Raw genomic sequence first — 20,139 nt, 5'->3', positions numbered from 1 at the left:
ATGCCACAATGATTAGCAGAGATTTAAAATTTGTTTGTAGTACACATGGCTGTTGAGAGTTTGGTGAAACTGGTGTTTGAATTCCCTGTGGTGTGTTCTTAATGTCCTTTCTGGAGGGAGTTTAGTAGGATGTATCACAGGCCTTCAAAATGTGCATATCTTTTGATATAGCAATTCTTCTAGAATTTTTTCTTAGGGAAAATATGGAACAGGTTGAAAAGGATGTTTACTGTAATGTTATTTGTAGGTGTGAAAAATGTAATGTTTTTAACAGATGGTGCTGGAGCGACTGAATATCCACATGCCAGATAATGAAGTTGGACTCCTACCTCACACCATATACAAAAAATTAACTCAGAATAGATCGACAACCTAAACATTAAGAGTTAAAACCATTAAGTTCTTAGGAAGAAAACGGGTAAATCTTTATGACCTTGGATTTGGCAGTGAATTCTTAGCTATGTCACTAAAAACATGAGCAACAAAAGAAAATAGATAAGTGGAACTTTATCAAAATTAAGAACTTGTGTGCATGAAAGGACATTAACAAGACAGTGAAAAAGATGTCCTATAGAGTGACAAAAAGTATTCGTAAATCGTATCTGAAGAGTTTAATCTTGAGTATAGAAAGAAGTCTTACAACTCAGTCACAAAAAGACAAAGAACCCAACTAAAATAATGGGCAAACAACTTTATGAATAGACATGTCTCCAAAGAAGATATACATATGGCCAATAAGCCCATGAAAAGATGTTCCACTTCTTAAATCATTAGGGACATGCAGATCAAAACCACAGAGAGAGATCCCTTCATACCCACCAGGTTGGCTAGAATAAAAAGAGAGTAACAAGTATTCATGCAGATGTGGAGAAATAGAGGACCCTTATACATTGCTGTTTGGAATGTAAAATAATGCAGTGACAATGGAAAACACTTGGCAGTTCCTCAAAATACTAAACACATAAAATATATTAAACATCCACAAAATATTAAACTCTGTGATAACAAACAGTCGTCATAAGACCCAGCAATTCTACTTGAAAACTAGGCCTCAGACACTGGTATGCTAGTGTTCCTTGTGGCATTATTCACAATAGCCAAAAGGTGGCAACAACCCAAGTGTCCATCACAAGATAAATGGATGAAAATGTGTTCGATACATACAATGGGATGTTGTTTAGCTATAAAAAGGAATGACGTTCTGGTACATACTACCACATGGATGAAACTTGAAAACATTATGCTAAGTGAAATAAGCCAGATGCAAAAGGACAAATATTGCATGACTCCACTTATATGAGCTATTTAAAATAGACAAATTTGTAGAGATAGAACAGATTACAGGTTACTAGGGGCTGGTGGGAGGAGGAATGGAGAATAATTCTTTTTTTTAATTTTTAAAAAGATTTTATTTATTTATTTGACAGACAGAGATCACAAATAGGCAGAGAGGCAGGTAGAGAGAGAGGAAGTGAAGCAGGCTCCCTGCCAATCAGAGAGCCCGATGCGGGGCTCGATCCCAGCATCCTGAGATCATGACCTGAGCCGTAAGGCAGAGGCTTTAACCCACTGAGCCACCCAGGGGCCCCTGGAGAGTTATTCATAATGTTTAAAATTTCTGCTTGGGATGATGAAAAAGTTTTGGAATTAGATAGTGGGAATGGTGGCACATTGTTAATGTAATCAATGCCACAGAATTGCATACTTAAAAGTGTTTAAAATGGCAAGTTCTGTGTAAAAGAACAAAACCCTAGTATTTAACACTAAAGGATGCGTTAAGCCATCATTCCTCAGGGTGTTTTATCAAATGTGAATAAGTAAGTGTCCTGAAGAATGAAAGAAGGGGAAGACCATGAGGAGTCTATGGTCAAGTAGGTTTAGGAAAATCATTTAAAATCATTTCTTTCGCATTGTGAAAGCCCCAAAAAAGAGATAAAGAGATACGGTGTGAAGCATTTTTAAACTGTTCAAGTTAAGTTCTTGTTTTTGAGGGTCATCTTGTAAGATTTATGCTATGTAGACCCTTTGGAAAACACTGGGTTAAACAAATTACAGTACATTCATTCCATGGAAATCTGTGTACCCATTAAGAGTGATGACATGGTCATATATCACTTGACATGGAAGGATGTTTATACTATATTGTAAAGTAAAAAAGCAGTGTGATTAATGGGATTTCATTTTTGTTTTAAAAAAGTATATGTATGTATTTTATATGGATATATAACAGAAAAAGGTTTGTGAGGCTGTATGCCAAAATGCTTAAGTCTCTGGGTGGTGAGAAGATGGATGATTTTGTTTTCATTTATTTTTCTCTTTGCTTGTCTGTATTTTCATATTTTTCCACATGGAATATTGGTTACTTGTATGATCAAGAAATAATAAAAGTTAAAATAAGTATATTTTAGAAACCTATCTGCAGCTATTAATTATACGAGGGAGGGGATGAGAGGCTCAGGACTCCTCACCACTCTTACTGGACTCTTCGCTTACTTCTGTTTGAACTTTCACTGAAGGAGAGTCAAAGGGCCTTTCCACTATCAGAAAGTTCTGCTCATTCAAAAATGTTTCCTGATAATGAACTGAAATCTACTTTCCATCATTTGGTCCCAATTTGTCACAGGGAATGCCGCAAAATAAACAAAATCCAGCCCCTAGTAACAAGTATTGGTGAGGATGTGGAGAAATAGGACCCTTGTACATCGCTGGTCGGAATGTCAAATCATGCAGTGACTGGGGAAAACAATTTGGCAGTTCCTCGAAATATTAAACATAGAATTATTATATGATCCAAGATTTCCACTCCTTGAAAACCAGAACTCAAACAGATTCTTGTATGCTAATGGTCCTTGCAGCATTATTCACAATAGCCAAAAGGTGGCAACAACCCAAATGTCCATCACCAGGTATTTGGCAAGAGCCAAATACCATCTTTCTCCTCTAGGTTTCCATTCTAATCTTTATGAGATGGTTTCTAGACCTTGTACTATCCTCACCATTGGCTTCTGAACGTTTTCCAGTTTGTCAATATCCTTCAAGTGTGGTACCCAGAAATGACCATAACACTCCACGCGTTTCTTTTCCCATCTCATGATCGGTTCCTTAAAAACTGTGATATTCGATTTCTCTAATTAAAAAAGTAATTTCCGAATACTTCCCAGTTCAGTGTGACTGTACTTGGAATCCTATCATAAGATTATATATGAGAGATACTGAATTAGCTATTTTCCCATCTTTTAATTTCTAAGCTATATAGATGAATAAAATATTCCAGATCAGTTCCTTACCCAGTGTTCGGCATTTATTAAAAAGTTTAGGAGAACTTTTTATCAGGCACTGAAAGGAGTATGAGAAGCGATTTCATGCTGATGGAGACAGCAAGAGAATCCCTGCAGTGTGGCCAAGGAGTTGAAGAACCTCTTGTCCTATACCATTTTCTACTCTTTTCACCAATCGTTGGTTCCAGTTTTTGGACAAGGTCAAGCTGCATCCTCTCTCTTGAGAGTCCCCTAACAAGATGACAGTGACAAGCCAGGATTCGTGGTGATGTGGAACATCATTTCTTGGCCTTGATCTGATCCCAGGTCCCTGACCAACCTAGTCTGTACATTGATCTTCTTTCCAGCCTAATGAATCCTTTGCCTTTTAACCCTGGTGGCATGCCTCCCACGTGGCAGGCACTGTTGAATAGATCCTGGCAAACTGTATATACCAGCCCCAAACAGCATCAGCCCAGTGCCTTCCACCATGCACCTGTGCCTGTATGCTTGGTTGTTTTGTTTGTTGGCTGGTTTGTTTCACTGCACCAGGCAATGGAAGTCAAGCTTTATTGAGGACACAGGGCCTTGAGCTTGGGCAAGAGGCTGGCCTGCAGGCAAACTAAGCCAGTGGAGGGGCCTTATTTGACCTTCATGCAGTGCAGGTCGTTGGTGTGGCCTCACTTTTTCTTGGCGGCTGTTGACAGCACTGGGGTGCAGATGAGAATAACACTCACGGCAGATCACCTTGTCACAGTTGTTGCTTCTGAGCCAGCTGGTGGAGGGAAGGCCAGGTGATGCCACTCCACAGGTGAAGCACCAAGTGCAGGGCGAACTCTTTCCGGATATTACAGCCCAAGAGAGTGTGGCCATCCTCCAGCTGTTTGCCCGCAAAAGTCAGATGCTGCTGGTCAGGCGGGATGCCCTTCTTGTCTTGGATTTTGGCTTTGACATTCTTAATGATGTCCCTGGGCGGGGCACCTCGGTGGCTCAGTTGGTTGAGCATCTGCCTTCAGCTCGGGTCATGATCCAGGGATCCTGGGATCGAGTCCCGCATCAGTCTCCTTGCTCAGCAGGGAACCTGCTTCTTCTTCTGCCTGCCACTCCCCCCAGCTTGTGTATGCGCGCTCTCTCTGACAAATAAATCTTTTTAAAGAAATGATGTCACTGGGCTCAGCCTCAAGGGTGACCATCTTGCCCATCAGGGTCTTCACAAAGATCTGCATCGCAGATCCACAAAGCTACTGCCGCTGCCGCACTCAGCCACTTCATGCTGTGTGTTCCTTTTTTTTTTTTTTTTTTTACTGTGTTATGTTATTTATCATACAGTACATCATTAGTTTTTGATGTGGTGTTCCATGATTCATTGTTTGTGTATAACATCCAGTGCTCCGTGCAATCTGTGCCGTCCTTAATACCCATCACCGTACTCACCCACACCCCCCAAAACCCCCAGTTTGTTTCCCAAAGTCCACAGTCTCTCATGGTTTGTCTTCCCTTCCAATATCCTCCCCCATCACTTTTTTTTCCTTCTCCTATTGTCCTCCATGCTATTCCTTATGTTCCATAAATAAGTGAGACCAGGGGCGCCTGGGTGGCTCAGTGGGTTAAAGCCTCTGCCTTTGGCTCAGGTCATGGTCCTGGAATTGAGCCCCGCATCAGGCTCTTTGCCCGGCAGGGAGCCTGCTTCCTCCTCTCTCTCTGCCTAATCTCCTCTGCCTACTTGTAATCTCTGTCAAATACATAAATAAAAATCTTTAAAAAAAAAATAAGTGAGACCATATGATAATAGACTTTATCTGCTTGACTTATTTCACTCATCATAATCCCTTCCAGTCCCGTCCATGTTGATGCAAAAGTTGGGTATTCATCCTTTCTGACAGCTGAGTAATACTCCATAGTGTATATGGACCATATCTTCTTTATCCATTCATCTGTTGAAAGACATCTTGGCTCTTTCCACAGTTTGACTATTGTGGACATTGCTTCTATGAACATTCTTTTCACTACATCTCTATCTTTAGGGTAAATACCCAGGAGTGCAACTGCTGGGTCATAGAGTCGCTCTATTTTTAATTTTTTGAGGAATCTCCACACTGTTTTCCAAAGTGGCTGTACCACCTTCCATTCCCACCAACAGTATAAGAGGGTTGTCCTTTGTCCACATCCTTTCCAACACATGTTGTTTACTGTCTTGTTGATTTTGGCCATTCTAACTGGTATAAGGTGGTATCTCAATGTGGTTTTGATTTCAATCTCCCTGATGGCTAATGAGGATGAACATTTTTTCAGGTGTCTGTTAGCCATTAGTATGTCTTCTTCAGAGAAGTGTCTGTTCATGTCTTTGCCCATTTTTTGACATGATTATCTGTTTTGTGTGTGTTGAGTTTGAGGTGTTCTTTATAGATCTTGGATATCACCCCTTTGTCCATAGTGTCATTTGCAAATATCTTCTCCTATTCTGTGGGTTGCATCTTTGTTTTGTTGACTGTTTCCTTTGCTGTGCAGAAGCCTTTGATCTTGATGAGGTCCCAAAAATTCATTTTCGCTTTTGTTTCCTTTGCCTTTGGAGACATGTCTTGAAAGAAGTTGTGGTGGCTGATGTTGAAGAGATTACTGCCTATGTTCTCCTCTATGATTCTGATGGATTCCTGCCTCACATTGAGCTCTTTTATCCATTTCAATTTTACCTTTGTGTATGGTGTAAGAGAATAGTTGAGTTTCATTCTTCTACACATAGCTGTCCAATTTTCCCAGCACCAAAAGACACTATTTTTAATTTTTTGAGGAGCCTCCACACTGTTTTTTTTTTTAAGAGAATAGTTTCCCCCATTGTAGGGACTATGTCTTGGTACATAGTTTACACAGGATGTTTAATACATATACTTGCTAAAAGTAACTTTAAATCTTCAACTTTTGGGGGTACCTTGCTGGCTCAGTTCGGTAGAGATGTGACTCTCTCTCTCTATCGTTTTTTTAAAAGATTTTATTTATTTGACACAGAGAGAGAGAGATCACAAGTAGGCAGAGAGGCAGGTGGAGAGAGAGAGGGAAGCAGGCTCCTTGCTGAGCAGAGAGCTTGATGCGGAGTTCGATCCCAGGACCTTGGGATCATGACCTGAGCCGAAGGCAGAGGCTTTAACCCACTGAGCCACCAGGTGCCCCAAGATGTGACTCTCTATCTTGTTGTGAGTTTGAGCCCCACATTGGGCATAGAAATTATTTAAAGAACATAAAAAATAAATTAAAAATCAGAAAAATATTTTTTAAAGTCTTCAACTTTTTTAAAAAAAAAGATTTTATTTATTTATTTGACAGACAGAGATCACAAGTGGGCAGAGAGGCAGGCAGAGAGTGAGAGGGAAGCAGGGTCCCCGCCGAGCAGAGAGCTCAATGAGGGGCTTTGATCCCAGGACTCTGGGATCATAACCTGAAATGAAGGCAGAGGTTTTTAACCCACTGAGCCACCAGGTGCCCCAAAAGTCTTCAACTTTTTAAGAGTTTTTCATTTACAGTAATTCATAAAATCAACTTTATTGAGATATAGTTTACATATTTATCACAGATTGCACCCATTTTAAGCTTGCAATCCAGGTATAGACCCCTTCCATTGCTGTGGCAAATGCCCCTTTGTAGTTACCGTCCACCCCCGCTGCTGGCTTCAGGTCATCACTGACCCCCTTTTATCACTATAGATTAGATTCTCTTTTATAAAATTTCATGTGCATATTTAATCATGTAGTATGTAGTCTTTTGTGTCTGGCTGGTTTTGCTTAGAATGTCCTTAGACCATCCATGCTACTTCCCATATCAGTAGTTCTTTACGTTTTATTGCTGAGTCATATTTCATTGTTATGTATAAGGCATAATTTGTTCACCTTTTGATGCCCATATGGGTTGTTTCCAATTGGGGGCCATTATGAATAAAGCTGCTATAAATATTTGAGTTTTAACTTCTGTGTGGATGTATATTTTAATTTCTCTTGAGTAAATACCTAGTAGAATTGGTATATTATAATGGTGAGTGCATGTGTAACCTTACTAAGATTTTCCCAGCTGTTTTCCAACATGATTTCACCATTTTATATTCCCACCAGCAGTGCATATTCATTTAAGTAGTTCATGTGTGTGATTCATTTAAAATGTTTTCATTTTGAGATCCTGCTTTCTAAAGGATTTGTTGTGTTAACAGTTACTTAAGATAGGAAACCATCAGTGAAAGTAAGGAAATATGGTTAAATATGTTTATTTTCTTTTTAAAAATATTCATTGAAAAAATAAAAAATAGAAAGTTTTCATCAGATTATATTTGTTTTCAAAAAATTTACCTTGTAGATCTTGGGTTTTGTTATTTGGCCAAATGCAATTATTCATTACCATTTAAAATGATCAGCTAAAGGGCATACTTCCTTCAAAAGATAATCCCAGTTGATTTAGAAAATAAACTGACCTTTCTTTTTTTTTCTTTTTTAAAGATTTTATTTATTTATTTGACAGACAGAGATCACAAGTAGGCAGAGAGGCAGGCAGAGAGAGAGGAGGAAGCAGGCTCCCTGCTGAGCAGAGAGCCCGATGTGCAGCTCAATCCCAAAACCCTGAGATCATGACCTGAGCTGAAGGCAGAGGCTTAACCCACTGAGCCACCCAGGCACCCCTAAACTGACCTTTCTCCAGAGTCTTCTAAAACTCTTAGGAATAACTTCATATGACTCCCACTTCTTTTAGTTAATTTTGAGATAAATTCATAGATAAATCATACTCAAAGAGAAGCTGTGGCCTACTAAGCTCCCAGTGACATAGTAAACATGTATGTGGCCTCCCAACCTCCCTCACTTAACGGCAAGAGAAGAGTCTGACTTCAGAGATATTTGCCAGTGTCCCATTGGTTAGGGGCTGTGGGTATCTGGAAAACTGTGAAGCATGGAATCAGCCTTTGGATCTTGGTGACGAGAAAGGAATTATTTAAAAAGCCAAACAAAACACTCGATGTACTTGGTCTGTTTCACCTTATCCAAGATCCAAGGGTTTATAGAGTACATGTTACCAAGCAACAAGCTTTGCTAATCTCACTTGAGCCAGGGTTGTTTGAGTCTTGTCTGGGACTCCTCGAATGCTGGGCAGGAAAAGGAAGCCATTCGTGTACTAGAAAATGTGGTGCCCCATTCACCAGACCGTCGACTAAAGCACTTTGATCTCTTCTTTTCTACATTGCGAAATCAGGAGTAGTGTGCTTAACGCTAGGGATCTCTATCCGATCATAGACAGTCTGCACAAAACAGACTTAGTACCGTTTACCTCTGTGATCTAGGACCCGCATTAACACATCACATTTGGGGGCTATTTGGGGTCATTTGCCAATGCCTGCCATGCACCAGAAAACCAACCCCTTCTGCGCCTCGCTTTTTTGTTTCCGTGAGAAGCTTTTCTTTAATCTCCCATTTTCTCTAAGACATTTAAATATACTATTTATTCTACACCAAATGTTGAAGGGCTGCCCCAATGCCCATGTCCTGGAATTACTGTATTATATTGACCTTTCCTTGGTTGTATGCCTGTTACAGAACCTGGATTCTTCTGTGTGACTTTGTGGAACTATTAGTCAGTGGTCACTGAAAACAGGGAAAAACATACCTCTGGTTCAGATTCTTCGATTGAGTGGTTCAGAGTCCCCTGTTGTTTCCTGTGAACGGAATGGCTTTGTTTTTTAGAAACAGAGCACCCTCCGCAGGAAGTTCAACAGCAGGAGTCTGCTTTGAGAGACCAAGCAGGTTAAGAGAACCCGGGCACTGTGTCTGTACTGATGAATCGTTTAGTGTGTTTATATTCTGCTTCTTTCCCCCAAAGGACGTAAAGTGGAGGAAATTGAAGTTGACATAGTTTGTCCCCGTTTCTGCCCACCTTGCTTTCTGCTGCCTGTTTCCCTCCAGCTGCCCTGGTGCTGGCCTCCCTTCCCCCACTGATGTCTGCCCACATTTGCCCTCTGCCAAAAGGGGCTGGGGCCAATGTTCCAGGGGCTCATCTTCTTCCCTCTTCTAATCAAAACTCCTATCCCATGTGAAGAAAAGGAACCCTCATACACTATGGGTGGGAATGCCAACTCATACATTCAGTGTGGAAAACAGTATGGAGGTTCCTCAGAAAGTTAAAAATAGAACTACCCGGGTGTCTGAGTGGCTCAGTGGGTTAAGCATCTGCCTGTGGCTCAGGTCATGATCCCAGCGTCCTGTGGTCAAGCCCCATGTCGGGCTCTCTGCTCAGTGGGGAGTCTGTTTCTCTGCCCCTCCCCTGGCTCATGCTCTCTCTTTCTCTCTCTCTCTTAAATAAGTAAATAAATAATCTTAAAAAAAAAAATAGAACCACCCTATGATCCAGTACTTCCACTACTGGGTATTTACCCAAAGAATACAAAAACACTAATTTGAAGGGATACGTGCACCCCTATGTTTATAGCAGCATTATCTACAATAGCCAAAATGTGGGAACAACCCAAGTGTCCATCGATAGATGAATGGATAAAGATGTGGTGTGAATACACACACCCACAAACGCAGGCACGCACACGCGCAATGGGATATTACTCAGTCATAAAAAAGAATGAGATTTCGCCATTTGCAATGACATGGATAGAGCTAGAGGGTATAATGAAGTAAGTCAGTCAGAGAAAGACAGATACCATAGGATTTCACTCAGATGTGGAATTTAAGAAGCAAAATAAGCAAACAGAACACCAAAGAGACAAACCAAAAGACTTAACTATAAAGAACATGCTGCTCCTTACCAGGGCGGAAGTGGACGGGAGCCTGGGGGAAACGGGGTGGGGATTGAGAAGAGCATTTGTCGTGAGGAGCCCCGGGAGATGTATGGAAGTGTTGGGTCCCCGTCTTGTACATCTGAAACTAATACAACACTGTACATTAACTACACGGAAATGAGAAAGGAAACCTTCCATCCCGGCAAGTCTGAAATCAATGGGGACATTCAGATTAAAGTTCTCCACAGAAAATTTAAGGTGACCAGTGAATTTAACCCCAGGGAGGGTTGTTTGTATTTTAAAGCATTAGTTTAGTTCTAACATTAGTCGTTTGAATTTGGTGGGGGGGGGCAGTAGTCAGGGGATGATGTAGCTGAGAGCTTCTGTCCCTTTCCTGCCCCCTCTCCAGTGCTCCCGCAGCACCACAAAGAGTGGACAGAAGCCATGGGCCTTCTCTCCTTTATCCCCATTATTGTCGCCATTTGTTTAGGAGCAAGCGGAGACTTGGGAGGGTTATGTGGTGTCCAAGTTTCACCCTGGGGATGATAGTGGCACCTGTAGCATGGAGTTATTGTGAAGACAGACTTCACAATATTGCTGTGTGCAATTCGGCTCAGCTACCTAGCAAGTCCAAAGCACACAATTTTAATCTTTTTTAAGATTTTATTTATTTTTTAAGATTTTATTTATTTATTTGAGAGAGAGAGAGACACAGCGAGAGAAGGAACACAAGCAGGGGGAGTGTTAGAGGGAGAAGCAGACTCCCCGCTGAGCAGGGAACCCAATGCGGGACTCCATCCTAGGACCCTGGGATCAGGACTCGAGCCAAAGGCAGACGCTTGATAACCGACAGACTGAATGACCGTGGCATTGGCCATCCTTTATAATCTGGTCCTGCTCTGTTTTCCAGCCTTGCCTCTTGTCTTTCTCTCTGTATGTCACCGATGCCAGCAGTGTCCTGAGCGCTACCATTTGCTCCCCCATCTCTGTGCATTTACTTATGCTCTTGCCTCCACCCTGAATAAATGATCATGGATCTATGCAAAGATCTGGTTATAAGAATGTTTGTCACAGTCTGAGTTTGTATCCGTGAAAAATTTGAGACACCCTCGATATCCATCAATCAGAGTTAAGTTCGAGAAATCACAGCAACTCCCACGTGCTGGAGGGCAATTTGGCACCATCTATCAGAATTATAGATGCGCGTAGCCTTTGAATGAGTAATTCTGCTTGTCGGAGTTTATCCGACAGATACACTTGCTCATATGCCAAATGAGTGTGTGTTGGTGACTCATTGTGGTGCTTTCTTCACTCCTATTAGACACAGCACTGACAGAAGTCATTAAATTATTATGTGACGCTGTGTTTATTGATGTGGGATGACCGTCATAGCTAGCATTAATTCAGGCACTGTGATAACTGTTTTGTGAATTTACTTATCCAGGGTCAGACAGCTAATAAGTAGCAAAGTTGAGATGTCTGAAATGTATTATGACAAACAATGTGTACACTATGATCCACTTTTGTAAGGAAAAATACATATGGGGGCGCCTGGGTGGCTCAGTCGGTTAAGCATCTGCCTTTGGCTCAGATCATGACCCTGGAGTCCTGGGATGAGTCCCACACTGGGCTCCTTGCTCAGCGGAGAGCCTGCTTCTCCCTCTGTCCCTCCCCTCTGCTCGTGCTTGCTTTCTCTCTCTCTCTCTCTCTGAAAAATAAATCTTTAAAAAGTACATATAGATATATAAATGTATAGTCTACGGCCATACCACCCTGAACGCGCCCGATCTCGTCTGATCTCGGAAGCTAAGCAGGGTCGGGCCTGGTTAGTACTTGGATGGGAGATATATAAATGTATAGATATAGATGTATAGATATCTTTAAAAAGTACATATAGATATATAAATGTATAGATATATGTATAAAAAGCTTGGAAAGAAATATATTAAAATAGTAACAGTAAGCTGATGCAATTGTGGGTGGCTTTTCTTTTCTTTCTTCTTATAATTTTCTGATTTTTGTGTTAAATTTGGGGGCTGACTCAGAAGGAGGAAGTGCCGCCGGGAGGCAGGAATTACTTGTGTAATTTTAAAGATGACTACATTTTGCAAGTTTGGGGGTAGTGTAGAGCAGCGACACAGATTTGTGGGAAGTGTTTCTAGACTGAGAGGAGGAACACCAGTGGGGAGGGGGAGCTTGCCCCAAGGGAAAGAGAATGGCTCCTGGAACCAAGTGCAGGAGAGAGCAGGAGAACCTAGGGTCAAGGGCACCAGTGGAAGAGGCAACCTTGAGGAGGAAGCCTCTCATCCCCATGAGGCTCAGGGGTGGAAGAAAGGCAGAGAACAGGGGAAGGGTGAGGGGAAGAGGGAGAAGGGAGGGAGTTCCTGCCCCATGATCTGAGTCCTGCCGCTGAAATCCAAAGCGGGCCCCCTACTGAGGGGCCAGGTGGAGGGGGATGGGTATGGGGATCTGAGGAGAGGGAGAGGATTTGGAACAATCCCTGGGAGAAATTTGATACAGATATATAAAAGGATTGCCTTACAGCCCTTGGGGCCCCGCTGAGGCTGGCTGGCCTGGCTTTGTAGCGGAGCCAACTTTATGACCTTCTCCAGCACAAGCTAGCAGCCGGGGAGTGGGGGTTGGAGAGCATAGATGGTGGGGTTTTCACAGGGCTGGGGATTGGCAGAGCAGGTGCTGCAGAAGGTCACTGGGAGAGTGAGTCCAGCGGTCAATGCTAGCATGGCTAAGTTCCTGCTCACGGGCCCGACTTGGAAGGAGGAAGAGATGCCAGCAGGCTCCCGATGGCATCTGGGAAAGGAGAAGGGAGGAAGGACAGCCCGGTGGCCGTGGGGGCCCGACGGGGTAGGGGGAGACCAGTAGGAGGCCGAGGTCAGGGGGCTGTTTCTGAGTCTGAGATGCTGAAACCTCTCCCACGGAGCCCTGGGAGGAAGCGGGAAGCGTGGCGGGAAAGCGTGCGGATAACATGGTGAAGAGAGCTTTCGCGTAAGCCTGGCTGATGGAGGACAGCTTGGCAATATCCATCGAAATTGCAAATGTCCGTCACCTCTCAGCCGGCAGATCAGCTTTGAGGGGTTTCTCATCCACATACACTTACTTGCTTTGCTGCGAGACGATTGTGGCCCCCGTTGAACCAAGACAGCATTGTCTGGGATGGCCGCGGGTCAGAAGCAGCCCGAAGTCGAGCCAGCATGCATTCGTTGAATAAACTGCGCCTCATACAATGGGAATGCCGGGTAGCTGGGAAAAGGGGGACGTTTCTCTTATTCAGTAGAAGAAGCCAGGTACAGAGATCAGTGGGAATAGTTCGCGGTCTCTTTGCTAACGCATACATAAGACACCTCCCGAAGGACACAGAAAAAAACTGTTCATATAGTCTGCCTCTGAGGAGGGAGAACTCTTGGCTGGGTGACAGGATCTGTTTGGAAAGCAACTTTTCACTTGTCCTTTTATTATAGCTTGTTTTCTTTCTTTCTTTCTTTCTTTCTTTCTTTCTTTCTTTCTTTCTTTTTGCTTTATGGAAGTATAATTGACAAACAAGAATTGTATATATTCAAGGTGTACAATGTGACGTGCCTTTTGCATTTTGAGCCATGTGAGTCTATTACTTACTGAGGGAATAAAGTAATTAACTAAAAACATTATATACAGGTATACACATATCTATGTGTAATTTGGAGCTCTTTTTTAAGATAGTAAATCATTCGAATAAAAGCACAACAAAAACTCCCCACCAGAGAGGTTTTACTTCAAACCAGTGAGCTTGCCAGGGTCATGGGTGGGAATTTGGCTGCGGTGAAATTGACCATATATTGAAATAATTGCTGAGCCTGGGTGCTGGGTATATGGAGGTTCATTTTCACCTGAAACATGAATGAGCCCCTTTAGCAAGGCAAAAATGGTCACATCGCAACCCTTTCGTGCAGTTTAAGCTAATAGTGTTCTCATTATTTTTGTAAATTTTCCCTAATATAAAGGTTTTCCAAAGAAAGGAAGACAAATGAGCTCCCACCAGGCTCTTGCTAGGGATATCCGCGTTCTTTCTCATCCCAGCCCTTGTGTCTTGTAATTGAGTGGAAATTCCCATTCCCCATCACCTTCTGAAAGAGCACTGCTGCCTCCCTCATTCCCTTTGTCTAGGACCCTGTACTGTCCTGGGGAGTTTTCCTGTTAACAACAACCTCTCCCCATCTGGTTGCGTGTTAATTGGGTACCACCTTATCCTTATTGCTGGGGAAGCTCATCGTGTTCTCAAAAAAAGCACTTCTTTAGTTTCTTACGATCACTTGACATTCTCTTCCTGCCTCGCGGTCTATTATTAGGCCTCCTAACTAATTTGGGGCCATGCCCTTATCCCGGTTACGTATAGTTATCAATCTGGGGGCTGATGTCTCGGGGGCATTCAGTATATGGCCCCGCCAAGTTCACCCTATGCCATCAGTAAGCACACTTGTGTTCAGCCTTTCAGCTTGAAATTGTTTTGCTTATGTCGGCATTCCTTCTGTTACCTCAGAAGCTATGGTGACTTTGGCCTGGCCCCCAACACCTGCCAACCCATGCCTTGTTGTCTGTCCTCAGCGGGCAGGTGGCTTCCTCTTGCTGCCTGCAGACACGGGCATCTTCCCGGTGTCCCACAGTCTGTCATTCAGCCCTGCTTGCATAGCCCACCAGCACCCCAGACTGAATTAGTTCTCCCCACTTGAAGCCTCCCCTTTACCCCTCTGGACACAGCCCATTCTGGCCCCATTGCCCAGGCAGCCGGGGTTTAGCAAGCCTTCCCTGCGCTCTCACAGCTTCCTTTAGCACACCAGAACGTGCTTCCATCCCAGACGATGAGCTCCTGGGTTAAGGATCAAGACTGTGTCTCACGATCCCTTGAATACCTCACACTCAGCACAGCATCAGGCGCGTGGTTAAATGTTCAAAATGTGTCGTTTTTACAATTTTAAGACTTTTAACATATAGAAAATTGTATGCAAAAATAGTAACAAAAACCTTCATGTGGCGTTTATCAAGATTCATCTGTTGTTAGCATCCTGTTAAAATGACCACACACACATGCACACACACACATTTTCGTGTGAAGCGCTTTAGACTGGGTTGCAGAATCATATTCCTTTGCCCCCAATACTTCAATATGTATTTCCTAAGAACAAGACATTCTGTTAGACAAACATGTATAGGTTGGCAAATTCAAGAAATATAATGTGGATACACCACAGGCCATATTCCAGTTGTGCTAATTTTCCCGAGAATGTCCTTCCTAGCTACTTCTCTTCTGGTCCATGGTGCAGTCGAGGATCACACATTGTAGTTGGTTGTCATGTCTCTTGATTCTCTCAAGCGTCCTTCAATCTAGAACAGCCCCCCGCCTTTCTTTGTCTTTCATGACATCCAGCTTTTAGAAGAATACAGGCCAGTTACTTTGTAGAATGTCCCCCAGTTGGTTTGCCTGATGTGTCCTCATGATGAGAGGTTGCACATTTCTGGCATGAGCAAAACATAAAAAAGCATCTATGATGGTTGGTGATGTTAACTTGGATTAACTGGTTAAATGCCCGCCATGTTTTTCCGCTGTAAAGGTATGATTTTTCATGGGGCGCCTGGGTGGCTCGTCACTTAAGAGTCCAACTCTTGATTTTGGCTCAGGTCATGATCTCAGGGTCGTGATCAAGCCCTGCATTGGGCTCCATGCTGGGTGTGGAATCTGCTTGATTCTCTCTCTCCCTCTCCCTCTGCTCCTCCACCCCTTCCCTCTCTAAAAAAAGTGACTTTTCTTTTTGTACTTAATAACTAACGTATGAAGAGATAATTTGTGACTACATAAATAACATGTTTCTCATAAAACTTTCACTCTCCAGTTTTAGGATCCATTAATGACTCTTGCCTGAATTCATGCTCACTATGGTGGTTGCCAGATAGTAATTTTCAAAATAACACCTATGCATTGATTAAATGAGTTGTTCATTTGTCCTACGGAAGGGATGCCTCCTTTGCTAGGACACCAGCCTCTGATTGGCTGCAAGAGTGAAGTCTAGGTGAAGACAGGCTTGCAGTGCTTGGAAACCTTAAATGAGGTCAGTTCTCCTCTAAGCCTACTGGCCTTTATCAGGACCCAGAATGGACTCCATGGCCTTCCCAAGGTGGTCTCCATGCTGAGGGCCCGCAGCAGCGGCCTGCTTAGTCAGCTCCATGCCTATAGGACCCATGCCTGCCTAGTCTTAACTATTTTTCATCCAACTTAGGAGCAGAGAAGCTAAAGGTGGAGGGCATTCTTGCTTCCCATTCTGACTTGTTTGAAAAACATCGGATCCGCCATTCTGGAGATCCACATTTTTAGGCACTGGGATCAAGGCATCATTTTTACGTGGGTTCTTGTACAGAAAAGGAGAGTCACCATGACTAGATTGGAGGGCCGAGGGAAGTCCACCGTGGAGCTGTTTCTGTTTGGGGACTGTGTTTGTTCCCTAGGGCTTCCGTAACAAATGACCACAAATGGGGTGACTTAACACATTAGGAATTCGTTCTCTCAGTTCCAGAAGCTAGAGTTTGAAATCAAGGTGTGGCAGGGGCATGCTCCCTCGGAAGCCTCTAGGGCGGGATCCTTCCTTGCCTCTTCCAGCTTCTGGTAGCCCCCGGGCTTTCCTGGCTGGTTGCTGCACGGCTGTATGTAATCTCTGCCTCCATCTTTCTCTAGCCATCTTCCCTCTGTGTCTGTGTGTGTCTTCACATGACATTCTCTCTGTGTCTGCGTCTGTTCAAATTCCTCTCTTCTAAGGACATCAGTCATATTGGAGTGGGGGCCCACCCTAATGACTACATCTGCAAAGACCCTGTTTCCATAAGGTCACACTCACAGGTACCTAGGGTTAGGGCTTCAACATATCTTGGGGGGGGGGGGCGGGGGATGAGTGGTGAGGGGACCTGAACCCATCACAAGAACCATGTGTGAAATCCGACCCATTAGAGAACAGGAAGTGGAGTGCTATTCACTATAATGCTTCAGCCCAGTATCGTAGATCTCTCTGTCCCTCCTGCTCACTCTGGGCTTGGTTGGCTTGGCAACATGTAAGGAAGGAAAATGAGATAGGCAGAACATACTCAGTTTGGACATAATTTTCAAATGATTGCAAGCTATTCTCGTGGCCATTACATAGAGGACAGCAGCAGAGAACAATAACAGTCTGCAAGGCTCTCGCCCCTGCACTTCTTTCTAGAATTCTTATAATTGCAATAGAAATGGATTTGTTACTATTTGATAGATGGGGAACATGAGACCCGAGAAATGAAGTGACTGACAGTAAATTTCACACAGGGCAGGATCGTGTCTGTGAAGCATAGAGCCTAGCCCCATGGCAGGCGCTCCGTAAATTTTGTTGCCTGCAGGAGTGAATGAATGACTTAATCTGAGATGGTGCCCCTGGTGTTCATGTTTGGATCCATTCCTCTTTCCATGGTCCCTCACAAGTAACTGCAGACCGAGGTGTTGTCCTGAGACAATGGAGTTTAGGTGCATCAACAATGAATTCTGTTACACTGAAAAGAAATTAGATTAAATTTGAAAAATAAATAAAAAAGAAGTGACTGTGTCAATTTCAGATTCTTTTGCTATCTTTAAGAACCTTCTGAATTCTGTGGTAATGAGTATGTCAGTCTAGTTGATTTCTTTTCCTGCTCCACTCCTGATAAACCGATCAAGATGCCATTTTGTCAAGATACTTAGGCATTGGCTTTAATTTTACTTGAGCTATGTAATTGTCTGAAAATCGTAAATTTTTTTATATTTTAAAATATAAATTATAAAATTACATTCGCACTTAAGGCAGGCCTTAGCACATAGACTGTTATACTGTAACAATGTATCAAGGAAGTAAAGAATTCAGGATATTACCTTCATATCTTTGAAACAGAATACTGATAATTCCCTTATACCCATTTCTGGATCTCCATCAGCATCACTGAGGTAGCCAGGAAAGGTCCATTCAGCCTAGCCAATAAGGACTCATTGACAGTGTGCTGTGCGCCCAACCATATGCTGGGTGGGGGGCGGGGGGGGCGGGGAAGAGAAGGAAGCTCTCTCCAGGAGCCTCCAGTCTGGTGAACGATGTGGCATCCCCATGGGAAACAGTGAACAAAGAGAAGTTGACCCTTGCTAAGCACCTAGTAGGTGCCAGACCCTGGACAAACCGTGTAAGGCGTGTATTCCCCCTATGCAACAGATGAGCAAACCGAAGAGCCGAGAGATTAAGACAGCTTGCCCAAGATCACATAGCTAGTAAGTGGTAGAACTAGCGTTTGAACCCAGCAGGCCCAGGACCCAACGTTAAGAGAATAAGATGAGACAGCAGACAGTCAAGCATTTGGTTGCTTGGGCAAAGTTTCGGGGAGATGCATGGAATCTAAGAAGGCCAAGATGGGGCCTCTGGGAGCCAGCGTGTGTCGGGAAGCTGAGAGCATGAGGCAGGCGCTCCCACGCCACATTCCTGTAGAACCTGCCCATTACAACCACCTTTTTCCCACTGAAGGGCCCGGGCTTGGTCCATCTCCTCCTCTGGTGTGCTTGGGAAGGTGGGGAGGAGAAGCTGGGTCACGTTTCCCCCGTCGACTCATACTGCCCCTCTCTGAGGCTGGCTGAGCTATTTCTCTTCCCGGTGCCTGACCTCATGGGGCAGTTTCTCAGCCCAGAAGCACAGCTCCCTTTGAGCTGGGAAGAACCTCTCATTCGAGAACCACAAGACCCCCAGCTGCCCTGCCCTCTCCCTCCTTTCCTACCCTTATGTTTCTGTTCACGTAGAAGGCATGAAAGGAATTTAATGTGTTTCTGCTTTTTTTTTTTTTTTTCCCCCACGGCAGGGAGAAGAATGGGCCTAGTCAGATATAGAATCTTCCCAGTCTGCTCAAGGCTTCGCCAACCAAAGAGCCTCCATCTGACACATCAGATCTGTAAAATAAAAAAGAGGGTACCTTCATTCTCTGACATTGTTTCCCGCCAGTGATGAAAAGGAAAAGTTTCTCCTTAAGTCTATAGTTCTAATTCTCAACAGTTACGGTGTTTCGGGGCGGGGACATGTGGGGAGGGTTCTCTGAAAAATGGGATAAATTAAAAGCTTTGTGGTCACTTTAAAGAAATGTCTGAGGGACGCCTGGGTGGCTCAGTGGGTTAAGCGGTTAAGCGTCTGCCTTCAGCTCAGGTCACAATCCTGGGGTCCTGGGATGGAGCCCCACATTGGGCTCCCTGCTCATGGGGAGCCTGCTTCTCCTTCTGCCTGCTGCTCTCCCTACTTGTTCTCTCTCTCTGACAAATAAATTTTTAAAAAAATTTTAGGGGCACCTGGGTGGCTCAGTCGTTAAGCATCTGCCTTCGGCTCAGGTCATGATCCCCGGGTCATGGGATCGAGCCCCACATCGGGCTCCCTGCTTGGTGGGAAGGCTGCTTTCCCTCTCCCACTCCCCCTGCTTGTATTCCTGTTCTCGCTGTCTCTCTCTCTCTCTCTCTCTCTCTGTAAAATAAATAAATAAAATCTTTTAAAAACTAAAAATAAATTTAAAAATTAAAAAATAAAAGAAATGCAGAACTGTGCCTGGATTTTTTAGACTTTTTTAATTTGAAATAAGGATAGATTCACAGGGGGAAAAAAGGATAGATTCACAGGAAGTTGCCCTGAACCTAATCTCCCACACTGATTACATCACAAGTAATTGTAGTACCATAGAAAGCCCAGAAAACAGACATAGGTACAATGTGTGTGTACAGTCATATTTTTAATTACATATATAGATTTGTGTGACCACCACCACAATCAAGGTAAAAAAAAAAAAACTATTCTGTCACTGCAAAGATCTCCCTGGTGTATCCCACTGTAGTCAAGCCCACTCTGCCCCCCACCCCCACTGCCATCCCTAACCTCTGGCAACTGTTAATTTGTTCTCCAATCTCTATAATCCTGTACTTTAAAAACTACGTACGGTTCCTGGGATGCCTGGGTGGCTCAGTTGGTTGGGCGGCTGCCTTTGGCTCAGGTCATGATCCTGGTGTCCTGGGATCCAGTCCCACATCGGGCTCCTTGCTCAGCGGGGAGCCTGCTTCTCCCTCTGCCTCTGCCTGGCACTCTG

The 20,139-nt window shown here is 43.7% G+C and overlaps 1 protein-coding gene and 1 pseudogene across 3 annotated transcripts in view; one reads left to right on the top strand and one right to left on the bottom strand.

The window, feature by feature from the left end:
- LOC132007317 (P2R1A-PPP2R2A-interacting phosphatase regulator 1-like) overlaps positions 1-19,580 on the top strand; it is a 68,011-nt gene extending 48,431 nt beyond the window's left edge. For all 3 annotated transcript variants that reach the window (XM_059385449.1, XM_059385448.1, XM_059385446.1), the window contains one exon: positions 18,880-19,580. In XM_059385449.1, the coding sequence (XP_059241432.1) occupies positions 18,880-18,897 (18 nt within the window). In that variant the 3' untranslated portion in view covers positions 18,898-19,580. The remainder of the gene's footprint in view (positions 1-18,879) is intronic.
- On the bottom strand, positions 3,798-4,483 carry LOC132007624 (ubiquitin-ribosomal protein eL40 fusion protein-like; annotated as a pseudogene).
- Positions 19,581-20,139: the final 559 nt, after the last annotated feature.

The sequence above is a fragment of the Mustela nigripes genome, chromosome X, assembly GCF_022355385.1.
Source record: "Mustela nigripes isolate SB6536 chromosome X, MUSNIG.SB6536, whole genome shotgun sequence".
Lineage (NCBI taxonomy): Eukaryota > Metazoa > Chordata > Mammalia > Carnivora > Mustelidae > Mustela > Mustela nigripes.
This window is presented reverse-complemented; position numbering and strand designations above follow the sequence as displayed.